General features: G+C 50.9%; 1 protein-coding gene across 1 annotated transcript; it reads right to left on the bottom strand.

Moving 5' to 3' along the window:
- Window positions 1–1,570: 1,570 nt before the first annotated feature.
- Window positions 1,571–3,263, bottom strand: Ascl1 (achaete-scute family bHLH transcription factor 1). Its single transcript, XM_045153192.1, has 2 exons — window positions 2,071–3,263; window positions 1,571–1,665 (listed from the first exon to the last, which is right to left on the bottom strand). Exon 1 carries the CDS (start codon window positions 2,874–2,876, stop codon window positions 2,124–2,126), a length of 753 nt encoding a protein of 250 aa, XP_045009127.1. The 5' UTR covers window positions 2,877–3,263; the 3' UTR covers window positions 1,571–1,665; window positions 2,071–2,123.
- Between the last annotated feature and the right edge of the window lie 8,989 nt (window positions 3,264–12,252).

Raw genomic sequence — 12,252 nt, 5'->3', positions numbered from 1 at the left:
AGGAGATCTACCCCAAGCCCCAACCTACAGCACCTCCTTCCATCCAGCCAGTCTCCTTGGTCCATCCAACCCTCCCACCTTTCCACAGTGAGAGACTCAAATGGGCTGAGCAGCTGAAAGTGCAGTGGAGGAGTGTCTCTTCTTTGAGAGTTTTTTTTAAATGTATTTCAAAGGATGATGTATCTGTGAATAACCACTAGTTTTCTGGAGGCTATGTACATTTGTAGCCAATAAGAGAGGTAAAACATAAAGGTCTTAGATGGGGGAATCTTATCCCTCTATGTCCATCACAAAATCACCACTGGGCTATCGTAAGATCTTGGTCATTTCTGCCACCAAGCATTGTTTGAACACCAATCTATTCCCCTCCCACCCCACAATCCCTTTGATAACCTGGCCATGGCCACCAGTCAAAGAAGGCAGCTGATTATTTTCATTTTTAAAAAAAGAAAAAAGTTTTATTACGAAACTAGTTTGTATAAAACAGGGTTATACATTTTTTTTGTAAGTTTGTAATAAAACAGTAAGAAAAAAAAAAAGGCAGTGGTAGAAATTTCCAAAAGGCAACCTATGGAAACCAACTGGCTGCCACTTTGCGTTTGGACAGTAGCTGCATAAACTTTGTTCCTCTCGAACAGTTCTTAATGACATCATTAATACATGAACCACGCTTCTCTAAAGTAAGACACATTGGTGCTGAAGTCATTCCGGTGGCATTAAATCTCGCCTATGAGGAGAGCTCTTTACAAGACCACATAGGGAAAATGGCAGTTGTAAGATGAACTACACGTCTAAATAGGCAGAGGTAATACCATTACATGTTAAAGTATCAAGATATACACATTTTAAACCATTTGTACAAAACTTCTATAAATCTTTTTTCTCTTTCTTATGTACAAAAATATCTTAATATATCCCCAAACTGGTTAGGATAGATACAAATAGATTTTTCTTATAATAAAAAAAAATTCACAAAAGATTGGAAGCATTCTAATGATGAAAAAAGATGGGTGAAAGGGAGGATGTAGGGTTTGGAGAAGAGGCCCCTGGGAGAGGAAGAATGACAGGGTCTCCCAGAACTGAATATGGCATACTGTTCCTGCAGACTGGTGTCCACAGTTTACTGGGACGGGGGCTGCTCAGAGGAAAGACACCCACCCAGTTCCAGGGAGCTAAGACTGCACTTTGAGAGAGGGCCGGGAGGTGAAGGCGCTGGCCAGGGCTTTCAACCCCTGCCTGTTGGGTGAAAGTTACTAAGTTACTACCAGCCCTGCCTGTGGTTGGGGGGGGGGGGGGTTGCTACAGGGTGTGCAGGGTTGGTGCCCTTCCCTTCCTCCAGGCAAAAAAGCTCGGCTGTTTTGCTGTTGCTTTTGTTTTTGTTTTGTTTTTGTTTTGCACACCAGCTGTGTCTTGCACATAGGTTCAGGTGCCGTTGCTGTTCATGTCTCTGAGAATGCACTGGCGCGCAAAGCCAGCGTTCCAAGCACAACTCTTGGCTGAGAGTTGTGTGTGAGACACACATGAGGCACAAATTGCCTCTTGTGGTTGGCTGCCTGTTTTTTTTTTATTATTATTATTTTTCTCCTTCTTCTGTTTCCTTTTTCTTCTCCCTCCCAACGTCACTGACGAGTAAAGACAGTCAAGATGCAGGCCCGTGCGGTCACCCTGTAACATAACACAAGAGAGGGGTTAGTGTGAACTTGGTGGCGATGGTCAAAGAGAACCAGACGCGGAATGCCTCCTGGAGGCTGATGGGTGGAAACTCCTCTTTGGACAAGTCCCTAGAACTCCCAAGGACTCCATAAGTCACCCCTCCACTCCACTCTGCAGGACACTTGGGGTAAAGTAACTTTGCAGGGGCCAATGTTGAAACTAACAACCTGGGACTTGAAATAGACAAACTTGAACAAATCCTTTAAATAACAAACAATTCCTGCACCCTTGTGGAAGCCAGCCCCCCCCCCCCAATTTCTACAGACATTCAAAGGAAGGAAAACGGTGTGTGTGTGGGGGGGGTGAGTGGGAGTGCAGACCAAAGGTCCCCTGCCGGTCCCCAGAGGAAAAACCCACCTGCTTCCAAGGTCCATTGCCACCTGGGCTTGAGTAGGCCCCCCCTGAGCCCCTCAGAACCAGTTGGTGAAGTCCAGCAGCTCCTGTTCCTCTGGGCTGAGCGGATCGTAGGAGCCTTCGTCGGACGAGTAGGACGAGACCGGGGAGCCGGCCATGGAGTTCATGTCGTTGGAGTAGTTGGGGGAGATGGTGGGCGACAGGACGCCGGCCTGGAAGGCGGCGCTCACGGCGTCGTGCTCGTCCAGCAGCTGCTGCAGCGCGCGGATGTACTCGACCGCGGAGCGCAGCGTCTCCACTTTGCTCATCTTCTTGTTGGCCGCGCCGTTGGGGACGTGCTCGCGCAGGGTGGCGAAGCCCAGGTTCACCAGCTTGACCCGGTTGCGCTCGCGCTCGTTGCGACGCGCCACGGCCGCGGGCTGCTGCTGCGGCAGGCTGTAGCCGAAGCCGCTGAAGTTGAGCCGGCGTTTGCAGCGCATCAGTTCGGGCGACGACGAGCGCTGTCGCTTGACTTGCTTGGGCACTGACTTGTGACCGCCCCCTGAGGGCTGGCCGTCGGCCGCGGGGCTCAGCTGCGGCGCCGGGGGAGGCGGCGGAGGCTGCGGCTGCGGCTGCGGCTGCGGCTGGGGCTGCGGCGGAGGCTGATGCTGGGAGCCCTGCGAGGCCGCCGCCGCCGCCGCCGCAGCAGCAGCGGCTGCAGCCGCCGTGGCGAAGAAGCAGGCCGCGGGGGCCAGGAAGGGCTGCGGCTGCGCCTGCGGTTGCGCCTGCGGCCCCGCGCCGCCGCTCTCCATCTTCGCGGAGCTCTCCATGCGCAGCGGGATCGCCGAGGAGAGCGAGCGGACGGGAAGGGAGGACACACACACACACACACACACACACACACACACGTGCGCACAGAGAGAGATGGGGAGAACAGACAAGGAAGGAGCCCGGGAGGAAGAAGAAAAGTTGGGAGAGAATAAAAAAAGGGTGGAGGGGGGGGAAAAAAAGCCAAAGCCCGCAGGGATTTCTTAAGGATGGGAGCAAGAAGGTGCAAAGGCTCTTTCCTCTCGCCTCTGCGCCTCCTCCTCCACCTCCTCCTCCCCTCCCTCCTCCCGCCGCCGGTTGGCTTCAGGAGCCTCGCGTGGCGCTCGCGTGTGCGGCTGCAGCTAGTACCTTCTTGCTGGGAAGAAACACACACGCGCACATACACACACACACACACACACTTTCTCTCTCTCTCTCTCTCTCTCTCTCTCTCTCTCTCTCTCTCTCTCTCTCTCTCTCTCTCTCGCGCACACACACACACACACACAACCCAGGCGAAGCAGCGCAAGAAGTCAGTGCGGAGCGCGCTCGCTCTGCCGGGTGTCCTGTCTCCGGTGCTGAGGCGCGGCCCCTGCCCGCGTCCCAGACCTTGGCCGCCGAGGCCCCGAGACGGCGGCTCTCGGAGGATTATTTCGTTAACTCCCCTGGGCTGTCTGATGGCTTCTTTCCGTCGCCCCTCCCTGGGACCGGCTTCCCGTGCCTGCCCCGGGTGCCTTTCCACCGTTCACCGCCGGCCGCAAGCGAGCGAGTGCTGGGCGGCCCGGAGCGCGGCCGCCTTTTCAACGGGACACCCAGCCCCACGCGCAGCGCTGGCCCCGCCTCGGGGGCCCCCCAGCTCCCCGCGGCTGCGGCGGGCGGCCCCGACCCCCTCCTCCCCCTCTCTCCTCCCCCCTTCCCCTGCCCCTCCCTCCGCCTCCCTCCCCCTGCGCTCCCCGCGCCTCGCAAACTCTCCATTCAGCTGGGTTTGTTGTCGCAGTGCGTGCGCCTGGCGCGTGCCGAGCTCCCGGCTGAATAAACAGGCGGCGCGCTCGCTCGCTCGGGGCGGGCTGCAGCTTGGGGGTGGTTTTAGACAGTAGGGGGGTTGGTGGTGGTGTTGCTTCCCAGGAAGGGGAAATGAATCTCGGAATTGGGGTGTATGGGTGGAAAGTTTGGGGTGTATGTGTGTGTGGTGGGGGAGTCTTAAAGTGTCCTTGGAGTCTCCTGGAAACTTGGAAGAAAATGCCCGGGAAAGGTTTGGATAGGAAAAGTGGCACTGGAGACCTTATGGAGATGGGGAGGGGCGTTCTATTTATTTTTTCCTTTCTCCCCCACCCCTGCCCCGTTACTCTCATGAAGTTCTTCGCTGACCCTAAGAGCTGAAGCAGAATTGCAGATAAGCTTTAGAAAGATGGGCGCGTTCTCAAGGACTGTGGGGAGAGCACTGGGTGGTGTGAAGACGCGAGTTCTCGTCCCTTGGCGGTTTCTCATTGGCTCTGGGGCTCTTGGTAAGTTCTACCTTCCAGGAGCCTCCTTTTCTTCTCTGGAACCACCCAAGGCTGTGCTGAGTGGTCCCTGCACGATCCTCCAGCTTCCAGAACGAGGATTCGCTCTGCACAGTGTGGAGAGAATGAGAGGGCGTGTGGATGGGGCTGTTGTCCGCATCCAAGTCACTGATGCAGGAGGATCACGAGTTGAAGTCTATCCTGAGCCCCCCCCCCCCACACACACACACACGGGAGTGGGGAAAAGAGACGGAGAGAAAGATATTTGTGATCATTGCGCTCCCGAAAGGATTATTTCTAGACTGATGCTCCTGGACGTCGGGCCGGGAGGAAAGACGCGGGACCGCGGAGGGGACAGGGTGATGGCGCTTGGGATCCTGAAAGAGCTTCCCTGGCAGTTCCGCGCTGCCGCAGGAGCCCCGGCGGCCTTGGCGCAGCCTCCGTCCCGCCCCAGGCGTGTGCCTGGCGGGCTGGTGGCAGGCGACTGGGAGCCGAGCCCGGTGGGGCCGTGCGCTGGCGCCGGGAGGGACAGGGAGGCGCCTGCTGCGGCCGCTCGGCGGCCTGGACCGCGCCTGCCCGAGCGCCCTCCCTGGGCCCGAGGCCTGGCGCTCTCTGGCCTGAACGGCGTCCAGCTTTGAAAGGTCCAGGAACAGAGAGCTCTAGGCAGAAGTCTAAAACCGCGCACTTTCTCGGTGGTGGGGAGCGCAGCTGCGGCGTGAGTAGGGTCGAATCCATGTAGGTAGAATGAACCAGAGGACAACCAGCCAGTGGAACTGTCCAGAAGAAACCATCGTCAGCTTTGATGAGAGGCCCGAGTCGAGGGTGAATTACCGGCGTAATTGTTTCTATTGACATTATTGTTGTCGCTTTGAGAACTGTCTCCTTGTGCTGACCGGGCTAGCCTTGAACCCCTGGTGATCCTTCGTCATCAAGGGTGGTGAGATGAAATTACAGGTGTTGTCCATGATGCCTGTCATGGATAAATGCTTCTAATTGAAATCCCCTTTCCGGATGGATCTTTCTAAAGTGAGGGTGGCCCAGGGAGTTGATGAAGGGTCCTCATAATAGTGGCCATAGTGGCCAGGAAGGACGTGAATGGCATGGCTTCTGCAAGTCTGGTTTCTCTTTGTAGAACGGTAGGGTTGGGGCTCACATCAACGAACCATGGCCACAGGTCAGTTCTGTGAATCTCCCCACTCACACAGTTCCCTGCTCCTCCCACCCCCCCACAGAAACCAGTGTTTGCAGGCCTCGTGGGACCTTGCTGAACCTTTCCTATTTATACGCAGGGTGCTCATTCCAAAAGGAAAACCGAGGTCTCCGAAATTAAGTATGTCCTCTCTTCATGGATGTATGGGAAAGGATGGGGCCAGAGCCCTGATGGAAGGCTTGCCAGCCATCCTGGTTCTCTTGAGTTTGGTAAACTCAGAAAGCTCAAGGCCAACCCAAATAGGATACTTCTGCAACTGTTCACCACATATGTGCCCCACTCTGGGCCCTAGGCAGAGGCCCCTGGAGACCTCTAGGAGAGCCAGCCTGCCTATGCCCCATCCATTAAACCATGCAATAGCCCCGGAATTTCTTTAAACTTGACTGTTACTTAACATTCTACAGAGAGAGAGAGAGAGAGAGAGAGAGAGAGAGAGAGAGAGAGAGAGAGAGAGAGAGAGAGAGATCCATTCTAGCAGTATTATGCATTATAATCTTGAACAAGATTCCTTTCCCCTATGTGCCTCAGTTTCCTGACCTGCACAGGAGGGATCTAACAATGGCATATTTTGAAAACTCTATCTAGGAGCTCAGAAAATATGCAGGTAGCAAGTGTGGCGGTGGTGGTGGTAGTGATGGGGTGATCTCTGCTACACAGAGATTCTGAGGATCAGGGACTTACCCACCACAATCACATGTAACGTCATGGGCTCCAAGTGGAAGCACCCAATGAAGCATCTCTTTGCTGTTGACTCAGCACAGGAGAAATGACAGCAGACATAATGATCTTGCCAAGCAAAGCCCCCGGTGTCCCTGTTCGGATCACTACTAGAGCCCCAAAGCTAACAATGTACTCTGCACCACTCCATGCAAACCCTGATGATTCCTTGAATGCTCTCCTGAGCTTCCCAAGAGCTCAGGTGCTGTCACCACCCTCTACTAAACCCACAGGACCCTGTCCTCCCGGGACGGGACTGTTGCCTCCACCTTCTCCCATCCTAAGGCATTGTAGCCTGGACTTCTGTCTCAGAGTTTTCACCTCTGCCCTTGGGCATTGTGTCTTGTCAAGGAGAATTTCTCTGAACTTTATTTCCTAACTGTTTTCTATGTTGATTGCTTCCAAACTTCTGGGAAGGGAGGACAAATGTGGTTTCAGTTTGAATCAAAGGACTGAGATCCTGCCCTTGACACTGTGATCTAGATTGACACACCTCTCCCCACTCCTGATAGACTGACCATGTATGTTATGTGTCAGCCCAGGAACTCGGGGTACAGTAGATGGAGGTGACCAGCATGAAGGCCGTGTGATCTTGAGTGCACAGCTTACCATCCAAGAAACTCTTTCCTCACCCATACCCTGGCCTGCCGAGTGGACTATTGAATGCATTGGTGAGGAAGTCATTTGGGCTCACAGTTTTGGAGGCTTCAGTCCATGATCAATTGACCCCACTGTTAGGAGTCTGTGTGGAGATAGCACATCATGGCTGAGGTGCATGGTATAGTAAAATCACTCACCTTGTGGGCAGGAAGTAAAAGAGCAAGAGAAGGATGCTTTAGGGACATACATCCAGTGAGCCAAGAACCTCCTACTGGGCCTAAGCTCTCAAAGGTTCTACCATCTCTCCACACTGTCACCCTGGAGGTCAAGGCTTTTTGACACATTGGGAGATATTCAAGATCCAATCTGTAGCAGGATAGAAGGTATAACTCTGGGCTTCCGGGAACTTCACAGTGATAATTATTCTTGCCAATTGAAATTCAATACCAACCTATCTCCCTCCCTAAGCACTTAAGAGTAAGGATTTCCTTTTATTTCTGAGGAACACTGGTGATGCTGGTGAGGAAAGTGGTACAGATAGGGACCATATTTTTAATGTGAACACCAGAGAAGAGATCATATACAGATACACTTGGTGACCTTCCTATGACAGAGGCTGCACCAGGACCAATGGCCTCGTGTTCCATGTCAGCTCTCTGTGGATTGTCGTCCAGTAATCCTGGCTCTGAATAAGTTTCCATGGATTTATATGACTAGGATGCTTGAACCAGGGACCATTTATCTGGACATAAAGAGGATAACGCACATGAGAATTGTTATATCATCATCCCTGAATGGGGTAGAGGCACACCCCCTGCCTTTCTGTCCAAGCTGGTATGAGAAAGCGATGTTGTTGGTGAGCTTGCTTTGCAAAAGACACTGTATGTGTCAGAAATTGCCTTTGCATTCTTCCATCGCAGCACACACTTAGCATTCTGTCCTCTGATGGGGTAAGACAAGCACCAATCCCCTGTGACGACTGTCACCCGCAATGCAGACACTCCAGGGAAATGGAATGATATGCATCCTCTTTCAGTACAATAAAGGATTTCATTTCCGCCCCTTTGGGACACTTTCCTATATCACAGCACCCTTGAACTGGATCATGCTTTAGATTGGCCCTTATCTGTATTCAATACCAAGGTCTAGTATGAGGAGATGGCTTCTCCAGAGTCCCATTAGAACCGCTACCCAGGAGATCTGAGACCCTGGAACCCCCACCTGCACTTCCACTCATAGCTGAAGGCCAGTTAGGTGTCACTTTGTTCACATATTGCCCTCAAGCTCAGGCAGTGAGGATTCTCTCTGTGGAAGTGAGGTATGCCTGATCTATTTGAAGAAGTTTTGCCTATGTTTCTTGTTTGAAGAAGGGACAAGGTTAGATGATCAAGGTGAGATTAGGTGTCCCTAGCTAGAGAAATGGCTTAGTGGTTAGACTACTTAATTTTGAAGGCTAAGGACTCAGGTTCAATTCCCCAGAATCCAGGTAAGCCAGATGCACATGGTGGCGCATGTGTCTGGGGTTTGTTTGCAGTGCCTAGAGGCCCTGGTGCATTGATTCTCTTCCCCCATCTCTCTTGTTGTTTGTAAATGAAACTTAAAAAAAGATTAGGTTTCCCATGGAATAATCATTTAATAAAGTCATATTTGTAGTGAACCATAAATAAGGGGCAGAGAATGGGCAAAGATAAATGCAGGCCCGAGACTCTGAATCTGGACGCATGATTTTTAGCACAATCCATAGAACCTCAAATGGGTATACTGGTAATCACTGTCAATGTAGTTTCTGCCAGCCATAACACAGGGCCTCTATTACAGGGCATAAGCTTCTCTAAGCCTGTGACTGATACTGTCCTACCCAGGGAAAATGGAAAGTACATTGCTCCACCATCTCTTATCTCCATACACACATCTCTCCTAAGGTCACCTCAGGGAAAACTGCTCAGGCTGGCCTGAGCTGAGGCTGCCACAGCCTCAGAGAAGGGCCTGCTCAGGGGACAGAGCAGCCTAGGCCACACATTTGGCTTGGCTTCATCTTGGGCACAACAGCCTGCCCTGCACCTGCATTCAGGAACCCAGACTTCTAACAAATCTATTCACTTTTTCAATATGCCTTAAAAAGAAAAAAAGAAAAAAAAGAAGAAAGACAAACTCCCCCCTTACCCAAAGCACAAACTATATTTTATTGTGGCTTTTTAGTTAGTGAGGAAAGGTGGTGGGGGAGGGGTTCATTTGCAGCCACCCTTATAAGTCCTTTTGAAGTTCTCCCAATAAGGAGTAACGCTCAGACTTTATATTTTTCTAAAGCCCCATTTACATTATGATTAAATACCTTCCTTGGATAAGCATAAAGAAAGTCGTTAATCTATATAGCTCTCCAAAGAATCAATCCATTCTAAACTTTTGTAGGATTTGTTACACTCTATTTTGTTGTTACAGTAGGCCAGCCTCGGCTCGGTCTAGGCACATGGCTCTCCTGCCCTCCCCTTCAGCACCTCCTCCAAGAATGAAAATAAAGTAAAGGTCTTTCACGGTAAACAAAACCAGCTGATTCTTCACAGCGAACCTCTGAATAGCTGGAGAAGAAAAAAAAAAAAAAGAAAACTTACAATAAATGGTGCATTTTTTTTCTCTGCTGGGTATAGTATTCAAGGATCAGGGTAGTATTCAAACAGAGGTCCATTTTTTGCTCAGCAAGAGAGTTTAGAAAAGAAGCGTGGGGTCCATTCAGAGCTTTCCCCCCTTCACAATCACAAGGCTCTGTGAAACCTATCTTCCATGCCTTGTCAGAGTGTTTCTGGGGACCAATTAGTGCTTTGTTGCACGGCTTCTTTGCGGAATCTTTCAGCAGCAAGAAAAAAGCACTCTTGAGTCTCCCCTTATTTTGACCATTTCAGTCATTACTCAGTGTAATAATTAATATGACAACTGGACGCTCGAGTTTGTATAGAAACACCTCAGCGACAGGAGCGGGCTTGCGGTGGGTGGTAACAAGCAGCGCATCGGCCTCGAAGCCACACACACAAAAAGGAATGAATGGCCACAGAAAAGCGAAGGAATAAAGATAAAATAGTTGGCACAACGCAGAGGGACATAAAATAGACTCGAATGGCAAGGGAGGGGGGCAATTAGAAGGGGAGGAGGAAAAAAAAACACCCTATGGAGGTTAACTTATTTTGAAACTGTTTTCTGAATAGAAATCTGGATGTGAGTGGTCAGATTTCAGCCCACCGGGAGCCCCATTTGCCAAACTTCATGGACTATCTTATATAGCCAGTAGACGTGACGGGAGGTCGGAGATAAGGGAATTGTGCAATCTTTAGATTCTCTCCAGCATTCTTTGGGAAGTTGCACACACCATGTCTCCAGACCCCCATTCCATTCAACAAGAGTCCAGGGCCCCTTTGGCTCCAGCTTCCTTCCCTGGGGTTGACAAGCCCCTGGCCTCAGACAAGGGCTACACCTCCCTGGGGACGAAGGGACTTTCCTAGTACTTTGCACCAACCCTGTGCACAGAGCCCATGCAATGCAGCTAGGGAGGCTCTCCCCAGTAAGGCAGTGCACAGCAGCCTGGCTAGGCATTGAGCCTGACCCTCTGCTGTGCCCAGCTCCTCTGGTGCCGGCAACCCCTCGGTGATGGCATAATAAATAATTAGAAGCTCTAAGCATGTTAGCCACAGCTCATGCTAATGAGCCAGACAGAGCCCCAGCTAACCCGAAGTGACAGTTTGCATATAAGACAGAGGGAAAAGCGACCTGATGTTTCTCCCCCAACTTCTCACACTCACATCTCCAAACCTTGTCCTCCATTCTGCTTTTCCTTTCTTCCCATACCTCACCTCCTTCAACCATACATTCAACACAGATACTGTATTTCTTGTCGACTCTTCTGCCTTTCACCCAGAGTGGCCCCAACTGTGATGTCACCTTGTTGCCTGCTTGTATCTGACCTTCCTGAAAAGTTCACTCCCGGCATCCCAGACAGACTCAGCCTTTATGAGTGATGACAGGTTTGTACCTTTGCTTGTACAGTATAGAGCAGCCCAGACTCAGGAGGAAGGACTTTAAAGCTCAATGGCCTCAGCTTTTGCTCATGGTCAGCTGGGCCAGGGGAGCTTTGGGGTGGGTGAGGAACACAGGGTCCTGAGCTTCCCAGTTGCTGCAAAGCTCCTGGCTGTCTCTAGAAAGCAGAAGTGACTGAGGTCAGTCGTGTGTCCCCATTGTGTGGCCACGTGTCCTGTGTCCATCACCACCTTCCCAAAGTCCAGGCTCAGCCCGACTCCTTGTGGTGCAGCCTGGGAATGCTGTGGCCTATAAATCAGAAGGCAGCTCCCAGCCCTCTCCACCTGAATGCTGGCCCCAAGAACCAAGGGGGAAGTTTACTGGCAATGAGTTAGGGAAGAGGCAGAATGTAGGACAGGGCAGATTAGCAGTGAAACCAAGCTGCCCTGCATTGACTAGTTAAATCTCTGTCCTTCCCATACTCCTCAGCAGGCCTAGTCTTTACTGCACAAGTGGCCTCTTCAGTCCTTTTTGGAGGGAAATAGTGGGTGGGGGAAGAGTAATTTCCAATATATTTCTTTTTTTTTAATTTTTATTAACATTTTCCATGATTATAAAATATATCCCATGGTAATTCCCTCCCTCCCCACCCCCACACTTTCCCGTTTGAAATTCCATTCTCCATCATATTACCTCCCCATTACAATCATTGTAATTACATATATACAATATCAACCTATTAAGTATCCTCCTCCCTTCCTTTCTCCACCCTTTATGTCTCCTTTTCAACTTACTGGCCTCTGCTACTAAGTATTTTCATTCTCACGCAGAAGCCCAGTCATCTGTAGCTAGGATCCACATATGAGAGAGAACATGTGGCGCTTGGCTTTCTGGGCCTGGGTTACCTGACTTAGTATAATACTTTCCAGGTCCATCCATTTTTCTGCAAATTTCCAATATGTTTCTTTTAAAGGTTCATGGGACCCTAAAAGACTTACTGATAAGATTTAATGAGTGAATGCTTGTAAAATGCTCCGCACCATAAGGGACACATCAAATGTGTGCTAACTATTATAACCATGACACAACATTGGACACAAGGTATGTGCTTCTCACTGAAGAGGATAGAAAACATTGTTTTGCTCTGCAAGCCATTCATCACGCATGCAGGCTGATCCACCAGATAACCATGGGACATAGGAGAGAGGGGTCAGCCACAACCACTGCATTCCCAGCTCTTGGCGTTAGCAGATGGAATAAAGAAATTCCAGTTAAAACACACAGGGCACACACAACACAGGAGAGTCCTCTTCCCCAACCTCTCAGTCATCTAGGGAGTGCTAATATCCCCATCTGTCAGACCACCCC

This window comes from Jaculus jaculus, chromosome 6, assembly GCF_020740685.1.
Source record: "Jaculus jaculus isolate mJacJac1 chromosome 6, mJacJac1.mat.Y.cur, whole genome shotgun sequence".
Lineage (NCBI taxonomy): Eukaryota > Metazoa > Chordata > Mammalia > Rodentia > Dipodidae > Jaculus > Jaculus jaculus.
The sequence above is the reverse complement of the archived record's forward strand: the minus strand, read 5'-3'. Positions and strand labels throughout refer to the sequence as shown.

Bases quoted from the DNA above. Each gene is read 5' to 3' on its own strand.
- Ascl1 (XM_045153192.1), bottom strand. From the start codon at position 2,876: ATGGAGAGCTCCGCGAAGATGGAGAGCGGCGGCGCGGGGCCGCAGGCG.